The sequence below is a fragment of the Osmerus mordax genome, chromosome 5 (assembly GCF_038355195.1).
Source record: "Osmerus mordax isolate fOsmMor3 chromosome 5, fOsmMor3.pri, whole genome shotgun sequence".
NCBI lineage: Eukaryota > Metazoa > Chordata > Actinopteri > Osmeriformes > Osmeridae > Osmerus > Osmerus mordax.
This window is the reverse complement of record NC_090054.1, coordinates 6,103,166-6,116,043: the sequence shown is the minus strand read 5'-3', so window position 1 is coordinate 6,116,043 and position 12,878 is coordinate 6,103,166. Positions and strand designations below refer to the sequence as shown.

Genomic DNA, 12,878 nt, shown 5'->3' with positions numbered 1-12,878 from the left:
AGGCCCAGGTGAACCTAACAACATAATTACAAACTGAGTAAGCCGGGCATGAGGACCTCTAGAGGCCAAAACACAAGACAATACACTGACAGATCCAGAAGGGCAAGGACTGAGAGCTTTTTGGAGTCAGCATTCATTGGGTGTGCTTGCCTTTGGAAAGGCTCAACCTATATTCTCAACACAATGTCGGAGTCAAAATGCTCGTCTTGGTCCTGATTGCGTTACTTGTATCTCTGCGAAGATTTCGTTTTACGGTTAAGGCATAATTTACATTTATGTGGCGAAAACATTACACGTTACTTGTTTTGTGAACCTGTCTTAAGCAATCATGGTCTCTAGACCTAAATCAATTTAATCTCTACAATTAATGTGACAATAAAAATAACCGATGTACCATTGTCTGAATTTTGCAGTATTGTTTATTTATTGAATGGCTCCATCTATCCACAGAAATGAAACACGACAAAATTTAACATGTTACATAATCCCAAAACTAAAAACTACAATCTAACCTGAAATTATGTTGTTTTAAGTATCACTTAAAAAAAGTGGAGAAGATTGATTCACACCACTAAACAGCTACATCCTCTTCTTATCCTAATATGCCTAATCCTACTATGCCTATCAGGTTCTTCACACACGCACTTCACTTGGATGACATCACAGTCAGAGCCGTTTGTATATCAGAGGTTTCCCCTTCATCAGATTCTCCAATAGCAAAGTATGGGAAGAGTGTACCAGCGAACCTGTGTTTAAAGGTATATATGTGAGTCATGTCCTTGCAGTCATAGAAGGACAGCTCCCCCTTGTCATAGTCCAGCTGCACTCTAATGCTCTGGGGTCTCCTCTGCAGAGTGAGGTTCTCTCCCCCATCCACTTCAAATGCACCACTGTCCTGCATTAAAACCCATCTGCCATATTTGGGTGTTGCATATGCCACCCCCTTCCTGTCTAAAGACTCTTCAGCTACTCCCATGTTCCATCTAGGATGGTCTCCAACCTCCACCTCCCACCTGTGCATCCCTGAACTGAACCCCTTAGAACCCAGAGCATTTGCATACTTCATGAACCTCTCTGGGTTGTCAGGGAGCTGCTGCCATGTGTTCTGACATGTCACTCTGGTCAGATCTTCAGACAGAGAAAGACATGGATGTGCAGTGTTGGGGTCAAAAATCACAGGAGCTGCAAAACAAAGACAGAAGAATTGCACCCATTAGATACAGTATATGTTTACTTTGATATTAATTGATTGAGTGTATTTTAAACTAAGAAAACTATAACAACATTACAAATCAGTATTATATCTCATTTTCAGTACTGACTATATTTGACCATCCCTTTCATCTTCTCCCAGACTCTGAAGGTCAGGTTGCCCAGATGTTTGGCTACATCTATCAGCACTCCCGAGACTAGCTGTGGATCTGGCAGTGTAACCTGGGTTCTGGAAGAATGTTCTTTCTCAGTATTGCTAACAGTTTTAATTACAGAACCGAAGAGATTTTCTAAATGAACTTACTTTTCCTTGGTGGCTTTGAGGTTCTGAAGGAAGACGAAATAATAATGATAAGCATCCATCTCATCATGTTATGAAGTTTACCAAATGTAATTCTACATATACAATCTAGCAATCGTTACCTGCAGGAATGAGATGTCTTTTGCTCTCAGCTCATCCACTACAGCTTTGATTGTGTCTGAAAGTGATGCCATCTCTCTATTCATCCACTCAATCTTCTCTTTCATTTTGTCACTTTTCTTTTTATCTTCTTCCCTCAGTGCTGAAATCCTGGCCTCCTCTTCTTCTTGTAGAAACTGGTGAAGTTTCTTGAATTCCACCTTGATGAGCCTCTCTGTGTTCACTGTCTGGGTCTGTAAATTGTAAAAACATTTCATATTATCAGAAGTTACATTATTGTTCTAACTGACTCAGAATATAAAATTTATTATATTTGCTATGCCTTAGAAATATAACCTTGACTATGACCTTAATGTAATCTGCTGTATGATCATAGGTGAGTTGGACTTTCTTCAAGTCCTTCAGCTTCTCTTCTAAGGTATTCAAGGCAGTCTGAAGTTCCTCCTGCAAAGACATGATGGAGGGTTTCATGAAGACATTTCACTCTAAACAATTTCTCTTGAGAAATTATAAAGCACAAAACAAGCAATAAGGATGATATTTAGAATAAAACGATTAGGCCTACCACAGTTTTTTTCAGATTGCTTAGACACAAACATTTCAAATAACACACAGTTAGTGAAACCTGACACTCAAGGACCAAAACAGCAGCCCAGATCTGCACAACTATAAGCACATTCTCAGCCTCACACTATTTGCAAAATACTACACACAGTGTTTTGCAAATTACTATACTTACTGTTCTACATTAGACACAGAACTATAAGATTATGTCACTTACAGTTTTTTCCGATTGCTTAAGCACAATTTTGAAAACAGGGCTCACTTTGTCAAAACACAACACACGATTCACACAACCAGACACAAAAGTAGCAGAACACCTCCAATCTTTGGAAAATGAAACACTTCTGTCACCGTATGCCACACACATGGTTCATAAAATTGGACTCTATTTGAACCAGTTACACACTGTTGTGCACAATTTAAAACACTTTTACAGTAACTATTCTTTTCTAATGATATGACCTGCTTGATTTTGTCAGAGATACTGTTACAGTAGGGTACGTAAAGTACATAAATATTTTGACCAAACACAACCAGTGTTTCAGCTGCATCAATACGATAAGCCCATCGTTAGTAAAGTTACAGTTTTTTCCATTCATTTTGCTAAATGAAACACTTCGTTCAAAACTATACAATCATGTATAAAAACCAATTTCTGTCACCTTATGCCACGCACATGGTTCATAAAATTGGACTTTGTTTGAACCAGTTACACACTGTAGTGCAAAATTTAAAACACCTTTACACTAACTATTCTTATCTAATGATATAACCTGCTTGATTTTGTCAGAGATATTGTTCGAGTAGAGTACGTACAAGTACATGAATATGTTGACCAAACACAACACACAAGACCAGTACTGCACTGTAGTGAGGTCCGCAAGACCACACGGAGCCAACACCTTGCCACACCTGAAGAGATTCAATCACATCAGACAAACCTAATCAGCCCTTGTGACACCCTCAGTATGCTGATTACCCACCAAACGCCGATGCAAAGGAGCCATAGAATTGGGGGGGGGGGGACCTCCCCAATCTACCTAATCAGCCCTCCTGCTAGCTTGCAAGCTTCAAAGGGCCTGATTTAGACAACACTTCTCCAGCGACCATTTGCTATCCGTTTTGGCGGCAATTTGAACAAAGAACATACCTTGATCAGAACTTTTGAGGAAAGTTCTTGAGACTTCACCTTTACCAACTTACGTTGTGTTCACTGAAATCTTGATTCTAGTAACAACTCCTTCTTCCTGAAAGATAACCACGTCATTCTTGGTATCTACACGAAGCTATCATAATAAAACAATCATTCAACTATATTTTGTAACTGTACCAAGATGTCCAGAACAATATTTGAACCATCGAATGAACCAGCCAGAGATCAGATCACACCTTTGGTAGGTGTGAAGGAAGGAGGGGGGAGTTGAGAACCCAGCTTCCCCCAATCCACATCTGACCCCAGACGGGTCCTCTCTCGAACTGTATAAAGCCCTAAGATGACCATCAATCTCTGACTCCAGCGAAACCGACCATGGCATGAGCGCCATCAGGATTGGCGTTCCAAAGGACGTCGCCAAGCTTCTCCTGAGATTCAACTTCATAGTGAACGAGTCACTATCTGGACGTTTCAACAGAAGAACCAAAAACGAAATTCCAAATGCGACTTCACTGAGATCCCGCAGACTCAGTCACATGACCCAGCGCAGCCGCGCTGTGACTTTAGATTCTTCAAATGGACCTTTGGTGCAAACCGCCCTCAACATCATTGATCAACCCCTGATCAAACGTAACTATGGCTAACGCTCTTTCCTCCTCGACATGGCATTGGCGTGAGCTCTGTTTATGATTTGTAAGGATGTAATCATTGACTGTACAATTTCTGTCTTTTTTTAAGTTAGACCATTTCATTCTGTTCATTGAAACCAATCTCTCATATCAAACCCATAATCCAACTTGTTCATAAGATCTGTTTACATTACTTGAATAAATTCATTGTAAAGATATTTTGACATGCGTGTTCACTGATGTTACGATTGGCTCTACACTTAGAACGAATTCATTCCTAAAGATGAGACTGATTATTACATATTAAACATAGGATTCCCTAATGTCCTAAACCAATATTAGGGTGGTGCCCCGAGACTTTATGATAAATTAAGTATTTCTATCTTTAAACGAGCAAACCCCGCTACAGCACACTGCTGAAAATATTTACTGTATTTTTCCAAATTGTCTACGTAACGGTTGCATTTTGTGCAGAAAATCAGAACATATTTCAAATCAAATACTGTAGTAGGCTACATAGTAGTCTGTAAACACAGCAAATACATTTGTGGAGACAAAAGAAAGAATACAGCAAATGAAATACAGTATATTATTTCAATTATGGACTGCAGTAAATATGTACAAAAAAAGTACTGATGTAGTGCATATAGCTGTAGCTACATGTAGCTACATTTTACTGTACTGTACTGTAGACAGTAGAGAATAGTAGTTTTCACCTGTGCTCTTGTCCAAATTACTGTTGCAACACTATATCTGCTGAGGTTGGGCTGAACTCTCTTTCCAGCCTCTGTCAATGTTGCCCCATGGTTCACAACATGGTCAACCAATGTTCAATGTTGTTTGAATTTCATTAGATACTGTAAATTTGGCCCTATTCTTCCATGGCCTCCAGGTCTACCTCTCCCTACCTTCCTCCACGGGCTCCCCCTCTCATCCTACCTCTCCCTCTTCCTCTACCTGCAACATTGCCTTCCATTTTTGATGAGGACACTGACCTGTTGCCTTTTTATAGTGCTTACACCTGATTGGTATGTTTACAGTTTAGCACTTTAGTGCTTGTACACCTGACGCCCGTGTTTGATCCATCTGTTCACATATGTGGCATTTTACAAGGCAGTGTCTAAAAAGGCAATGAAGTGACCTAATCTTAAATTTTTGTGTCTAATGTAGAAAAGTGTGTTTAATGATTTGCAAAACACTGTGTGTAGTATTTTGCAAATAGTGTGAGGATGAGAATGTGCTTATAGTTGTGCAGGTCTGGCCTTCTGTTGTGCTCCTTGAGTGTCAAATTTCACTAACTGTGTGTTATTTGACATTTGTGTCTAAGCAATTGGAAAAAACTGTAAATAAAAAGAAATTGCTATATCATCCAGTCCTGTGTTAATTTATTTTGCCAGAGATCCCGCTTGATAGCATCCGAAGCAAAATCAGAATGTCAGAGCATTAGCAACATTAGCAACGACATTAGCAAGCCAAAACTTTCTAGCATGTGTATTGACAGGGAGAGCCTAACCTGTCAGCTGTGTTGTCGATGCCTTGAGAGAAAAAAGGAAGAGACCAGAGCTTGCCGTAAAGCAGTATCTCTGGTCGTACGATGTGTATGACGTCATTGACATTTTAAAAGGCTTTTTAGAATAGAAAGGCGACTTTAAAAAAATCTAACACCCAGCAGTGTGTATTTTTTTTCCTCCCCTTTCGAATTCAGAATTCAAATTACTAGACAAAAAATTATATCCAGAGAACAGTGGATTTTGATGGGTATAGCTCCATAGACCTCCATTCATTCTGCACTCGCTCGTTAGTGCCCTCATATGGAACTAGAGTGGAACTGTAACCAGTTCAGAACCCGGAAGTTTCCAGAGATTGGCAGTTCTCCCCATATTAGACATTGGCTGTTTATCAATCCAAGTTTTTCTCCGTTCTTGCGAACTCGTTTGACGTCATCTTTCATTGCCCAAGTACAGTTCCAATCCAAAGAACACAAGTCACCAAGAACGCCAAAAATACCCGGAAATGTTCTTGATCCGCCACTTTTATCGAGGATGCATTGGATGGTGACTTGGCCAGCGAGAACGCACATTATTTCCCAGAAGTCATTGCAAGATGTCAGGAGAGGCGGACAAACTTCATAACTTTACTATTCATATTTCAGCTAGTACATGAAAATCAGCATCTGAATTAAAATGTGACAAAAAATGGGCAGTGTAGTCGCAGAAAATGTGTTTATTTTATTGATGATACGGCTACTTTGTAAATTTGCTCCGACTTTTCGATAACCTAGCATAGAGTTAATATAACTAGAGGAAGCAACTTTTGTCTTCCAAGATGGCGTCCCCATTCATATCTATGAAAAGTGCTCAGTGGCGCAGTGAGGCAAGCGAGAGCGCGAAACTGGACCGCGCCATCTTTCCACTTCCGAGTCTTCCGGTCTAGCTTTAAACAGAAGCTATTTTTTTCACACTGCCTTCAATTTACATATCAGTGTAGAAATGTGGCTTGTGTTTTATATGTTCTACAAAACCAAACGCCTATTAATGGATATAACGTGATCTAACAAGACTTGGAAATAATGTAATAAATAAAAGCTTGAGAAGTGTGTCTAAAATATACTTTATTTAACATTTGCCTTTGAAAGGGGCATATTAACAGAACTAGACCTATATACAAGACGTTTCCATCAGATATAAGTGGGGGTGAAACAGTAACTGAGGACCTTCATTGTCCCACAAAAGCAGTCTGGCTTGATGACACGATTAAAAAAAAGAATAATGGGTGTGTTTAACAAAAGCTTCTGAAGGCAAGACTAATCATATTTATATCATTTCTTATTGTGGTTATCAGTTAAAGTATTAATCTTCATCTCTGCTCCAGATAGACATGTCAACAATCTATGCTCACGCTTAACATAATGTAATATTTGCCATCGTGTCATGAACGTAAAAACGTTCTTGACAGAAAAATCAAATCTGTTTTAAAATAACGGGAATAAACTATATTAACAACATTTCATGTATGTGCGACAACCATTTGCTAAACTTGCTACAACAGGGCAGGCAACTCAAGCCATTTCTCCCTGTGCTCATTCAATCTGGCTCATTCAGCTCCAGGTAAATCGGCTATCGGCCAATGTGAACTTTTGTGCTCGTGCCCTGTTAGTATCCGCGAGCACATTTGCAGGCAACTTTTATTGACGTAAGCAAATAAATGGGGTGCTAGTTTACCCATTTCGGATTGGTTTCAAATTTAGCAAAAATAAGGAAAAAAATAATTATGAAAAAGCTAGTAGTATGAGCCAGGTTCGAGAATCGAACAAAAATTATTGGGGGAGATAGTTTTGTAAATGTTGACTGGAGTTAATAGAATAAAAACGACCGGAAGAGCCGGAAGTCTAACAAGAAATGCAATACCACCTACATCCACCGGGGCCGTTGCTTCAAGCCGAGGGGCGAGGGGTGGGGGCTTGTAACCTAGCGAGTCCAGGGTATTGCGCAATAGCCAAGAAAACCTAGCCTGGCTCTGCCCTCCTACGTACTTCCGCTCAATTTGGATTTTGCTTTTGTACTAGGTCTGGGATTTCAGTGCATCAGTCAGAAACACGGTCAGAAACACTTTTTGTAGGTCCAATCAGCGAACAGAGGGAGTGGCTGAGAACGATGACGTTGATGTCATGCACTAGTTTGAGTTGTAGTTCAGTAATGGCGGCGGAGAAAGATGCGAGCGAAGCTATTCTGCGGTTGTGGCAACGCTGCCGAATATCCATAAGTTAAAGCCGGAGCAAGAACAATACTTGCTGAGTTTTGTTGGTGGTCAGGATGTTGTGGCCCTCCTCCCCACGGGGTTCGGGAAAAGTTTGATTTTCCAGATACGGCAGCTAGCTCCGTGGTGAAGGAGTTGGCTAAGGCGAACACTAGCGATTGGTTATGGCAGACCAATAGTTTTAAACTTCAACAGAGTACCCGCCTTCAAGGAAGTTAACGCTTGTCAATGGAACGATCCCAGACCCTCTGTACAAATGAAATGTACAAGGGTCTGGTTAGGACCAGGCTAAAGAAAACCCGCATCTCAATTCATTCTCCGTCCTTGCGGTCTTCCAAGACCATTCTCGCATGGACACTTGCAAAAACGTTCTTCAAAAGATTGTACTTGCGTTCTTCAGATTGATAAACAGCCACTCTTCGATTTAAATCTATGGGAGAACTGCCACTCGGGAAACTTCCGGGTTCTGAACTGGTTGCAGTTCCACCCTAGTTCCAGTTGAGGGCGCCAACGGTCCAGTGCAGAATGAATTGAGGTCTATAGAGCTATACCCATAAAAATCCACTTTCCTCAGGATATCATTTTTTGTTTAAAAAACAATACACACTGCTGGGTGTTAGGTTTTTTTAAAGTCGCCTTTCTGTTCTAAAAGGCCTTTTAAAATGTCAATGACGTCATACACATCGTACGACCAGAGATACTGCTTTACGGCAAGCTCTGGTTTCTTCCTTTTTTCTCTCCAGGCATCGACAACACAGCTGACAGGTTAGGCTCTACCTGTCAATACACATGCTAGAAAGAGTTTTGGCTTGCTAATGTTGTTTCTAATGTTGAAAATGCTCTGACATTCTGGTTCCGCTTCGGATACCATCAAGCGGGATCTCTGCTCGTAGTCAGTACTTCACTAACCAATCAGCATTCATTAGCAGAATGCTAGCGTGTTATGGGAAACAACGACTCACCCTGTAAGAAATGTAAAGGACATAAGTACTCGTTCATTCAACTTTCAACCTATAATCCACATTGAACATCCAAAAACTACAATCAAATCTGAGATTTCTCAACGACAATCAGGCGATAGAGCCAAATTCAGCCGTTTAGCTCCATAGACTCCCATTCATTTTGCACTGGACCGCGATCACTCCCAGTGGAACGCAACAAAATTCGGTACAATGGGGCTTAATAGGGAGTGGACAGGTTCTCCTTTAGACAGGCTCTGATTAGACATTCTCTGATGTTATCTCTTGTTGATCTACACACGCACTGACCTTGCACCACTCCTACGTGATTGTCATGAGACACTCTCAAACAAAATCACGGTTTAGTAACGCAGTAACGCAGCCTGCTTGCAGGAAAGTAACTGTAATCTAATTACTGTTTTTGCAATTGTAATCCCTTACTTTACTCATTACTTGAAAGAAGTAACCGGATTACGCGTTACTGCCCATCACTGAACACAACACACCAGTACTGCACACTGATCAAAATATGTACTGTACTCTCCACGTTGTCTATGTGTAGCCTGTGGAACTCGTTGCTTGAGGGCACTCTGTCTGTTTTGAGGTTTCTCTTCCCCTTCTCACTCTCTCTTGCTTCGGTGATGTCATTATTAGGGGCGGGGAATGGGCAGTGATTGAGACGGGCATAAATACAGATACCTGGGGTCCTTAGCCAGGTAGGTCTTCCATGCTGTTAGCTCTGTGAGCCCCCAGGTTAGAGGAGTTTTCTTTCTTTTGTTTTGTTCATTGTCTTCCCAATAGTCAGCCCCGGTATTGGTCAAGCCGTAACACCTTGTAGGCCTTGGGAAGCCGGTCTCCGTAGTCAAACTCACTGAGTGTCTAGCAATGCTGTGTTGTCCTTAAGCAATTATCCGAGTGTTTTAGCTTGAAGTTTGCGGTGTGTTGCCCTAAGGGTTGTGTGCACTTTATTCACGTGTGGTATAGAGACTGTATCTTCCACTAGCTTTCATCCTCTCTTTGGCTTGACTGATTAACTGGTGGCCGTTAAGATTCCCACCTTTTATGTATTGATTGACCAGCTGGTACAACCCCCTTCAAAATATGAAAGAACATAATTTTGTACTTTTCTAAATTACCTGTGTCTGTACACTCATTGGGGCAGAGTTCCCCTTGCTCTGACACTTATCAGTTAGCTCAAGGCCACTGCATACTTATGAATAATTATGTAGTTTTTTTACAAATAGAATAGAAGTATGCAGTGGCATAACGACATCTCTGACGTTGATAACAAACCAAACCGTTTAGAAATCTGTTGAAAATTGAGCAAGTTATGGTCATTTAAAAAGTACATGTAGCACCAACACAATGTTATGGGTGAGCGAGTTGACTGTAGCAAGATGGCTGCCATGTGCGGACGTTCGACTCCGTTGTCCGGCAACGCGGACGAGACATCTACCCTTTATATAGATCTATGGCGCTACATATGTAAAGGTTGCATTTTGTGCAGAAGATCAGAACATATTTCAAATCAAATACTGTAGTAGGCTACATGCTGTAAACACAGCAAATGCATTTGTGGAGACAAAAGAAAGCATACTGACATTGTCCCAAACCACCATTAGAAACAATTGTGAGTCATTGGGTTTTACAGATGACAACTGTGTTGTAGTTGTGTTTACTGTTTGCCGCCTGTGTTTACAATTTTGCAGCAGAAGTGCATCACAGTTAAAAATGTTTCTAGTGAATGAGAATGTGTTTAGAGTTTTGACAAACGAGTGTCTGATTCCACAAATGTGTTTAGGCCACTGAATATTTGATTCAATGAATGGGGCTTAGTGTTTTAGCAGTTGTGAAAAACTGTAATATAAATACAATACATCCTCCGACCAGCAGAGGCTGTAACACCTGGATGAGAGGGGCCTGAGGAGAGAGGGGCTTGAAACAAGTATAGAGAGGAGAGAGGTCTGCAGTTGGACCAAAGACCTTGAACCCTTCTCGTAGAAACTTGTCTCTACTCGAAATATTGCCTCAGTTTTCAATTTGAAGCAGTAAATCTAACACTGGAGGAAATCTTCCATGGTTTCCTCTCTGGCTCCACTTTGGATGACGATGATGACACATGTTGATACATGTATTATTCATGCCCATTAACCCCTTAACCAATTAGTTGTGCTTTTAGTTTATGTTGTGACAAGTATCTGGCAGTTTTCAGAAATAACATTGGTGATTGGATGGCGAAGATTCAGGCACGAACCATGGGAATAATTGTTCCAATATTTGAAAGGCAAAAGGTTAAGGGAAGCATACCAAAATGTTGTGTATAATGTTTTGCAGGTGGTGGTTTTACAAGATCTTTGTGATAGGGTGTGATATGGTGGAGACATTGAATACTTGCAACATATTTGGGGATTTTGAATGTAAGTGATAACCAAACATGACTATGGACAGTCGCATCCACAATAACAATCTTGTTCCTCTTACCTTGTGATCCTGGGCAGCCTCATCTACTGGAACACAGGTGTGAGATCTGTGTTTTCTGGAGTTCTGACACACCAAGCAAATGTATTCTTGATCCTCCCAACAGAAGAGCTTGAGTTTCTCACTGTGCAGACTACAGAGCACCTCAGATCCAGCTGAAGCTCTCTGACTTCTCATGTCACTGAAGGTCTCACACAGGTTCTTCAGAGCCAGGTTACAAGGAATTTCAGCCAATGTAAATCTTGTCCTACATAGAGGACAATCTGTAGAATCTTTGTCTTTCCAGCAGTCATGCAGACATGTTTTACAGAAGCTGTGGCTGCAAGTGAGAATGACAGGATCAGAAAAAATCTCACGGCACACTGGACAGGTGAGGTCCTCTGTGAGAGACGATCTGGAAGCCATCTCTCTTTACCTCCTTCTTTTGGATCAACTAATGTAAAATCTAGTTACAACCTTTAAAGTAATACTAATTCATCCACATGCCAAAGGTACACGAAGATCACAGTTGAGTTGAAATGGTAGTTGTTTTTCATCTCTGTCTCTGTGCTTTTGTAAAAAGCAGTAATCTTCAAAAACTGGTGGGACAGGTTTAACAGTGTAGATGACAGTAAGTGCCTTAAATCACCTATATTTGGCCTAAAGACTACCTTCCTTCTGCTGTTGATGTGTTTGTTCTGTTCTAGTTTTGTTCAGGGGTACACAGTGTTTCACCAGGACCTACAACTGCTTTTAGATTAGTTGTTCACAGTGTTTTTATTCCATGCTCTTTAAAGATCCTGTAAAGTGGAATTAAAAACGAGTTTCAAGTTCACCACACCACAGAATAATGTGTTATTAACTACCCATCCAAATTCGAATGAAAAAAAAACACAGACAAGTATGTTAAATTAGGCTTTGAAATCGTAAGAAAATCAGCACTCTTCTCTGCTTGAGACTGGGGGGGCGTGTCACCTGAAGGAGCTGAAGCTCAGCCCCCTCGCTGGAAGGCGCCGCCTCTCTCAAGTAAGCTACCTACGACCCAGATAATGGACGCTACGTCAAGCCGAACAAAACAGTATAGAATTAGAATATATTTGTTCAATGAGTGAAACATACAGATGCATATAAATGAAATGTTCCCCTGAGCTGTAACACAGGAGTAAACCTTTACAGCAGAGACAGCAGACAGTGAGCTCTCCAACTTCTACTTCTACATTAGCTACCATTTCATCAAAATACCATAATTCTACACCGAGTAGACTAATATCAAGTTAGCGGTTTGCACTAATTATAGCAGAGATACCTCTGGAAAAGTTATCTAGTATAATTATAACAAGCACACAGAACTGAGTTATGAACTGCTGGCGGCGGTGGATGGTCCAGGTGCGACCGGAGGATGAACAGCTGGGGGGGGGGGGGATGCTCGGTACGGCTCCGCGCTGCAAGAGAAGCCGTGTGTTGGTGAACCCTGTCTGTCTCTGGTCCATGTTAAAACTGTCCGCCATGAAATGGTCAGTGGCACAGAGGCGGCTGTTGGAGTTTATCCGAAGTTTTCCATGAGCGTGGCTCTTCATAAAATCTATCCACCTATTTTTCCTTTCATTGTCAACAGGGAACTTAAATGGCGTTGCAGCGCAGCTAGTTCTTGCATCCAGGGAAGATGCAGTTGCGGGTGGTGGGAGACATCCTGAAGCTAGCTAGCTAGCTAGCTGATGTAAGCTACA

General features: G+C 41.1%; 1 protein-coding gene across 1 annotated transcript; it reads right to left on the bottom strand.

The window, feature by feature from the left end:
• Positions 1 to 492: 492 nt before the first annotated feature.
• LOC136942955 (zinc-binding protein A33-like) lies at positions 493 to 11,577 on the bottom strand. The gene is made up of 6 exons (XM_067236024.1): positions 11,176 to 11,577; positions 1,982 to 2,077; positions 1,636 to 1,866; positions 1,517 to 1,539; positions 1,323 to 1,441; positions 493 to 1,182 (listed from the first exon to the last, which is right to left on the bottom strand). The coding sequence occupies exons 1-6, from the start codon at positions 11,575 to 11,577 to the stop codon at positions 647 to 649; spliced, it is 1,407 nt and encodes a 468-aa protein (XP_067092125.1). The 3' UTR covers positions 493 to 646.
• Between the last annotated feature and the right edge of the window lie 1,301 nt (positions 11,578 to 12,878).

What these genes read in the sequence shown, in the direction of transcription:
- LOC136942955 (XM_067236024.1), bottom strand. Translation starts at nt 11,577, where the DNA reads ATGGCTTCCAGATCGTCTCTCACAGAGGACCTCACCTGTCCAGTGTGC. An exon ending in ATACAGCAGATTACATTAAG is followed by an intron (nt 1,867 to 1,981) that starts GTCATAGTCAAG and finishes TACAATTTACAG; the next exon opens with ACCCAGACAGTGAACACAGA. An exon ending in GAAAGGGATGGTCAAATATA is followed by an intron (nt 1,183 to 1,322) that starts GTCAGTACTGAA and finishes TTTGTTTTGCAG; the next exon opens with CTCCTGTGATTTTTGACCCC.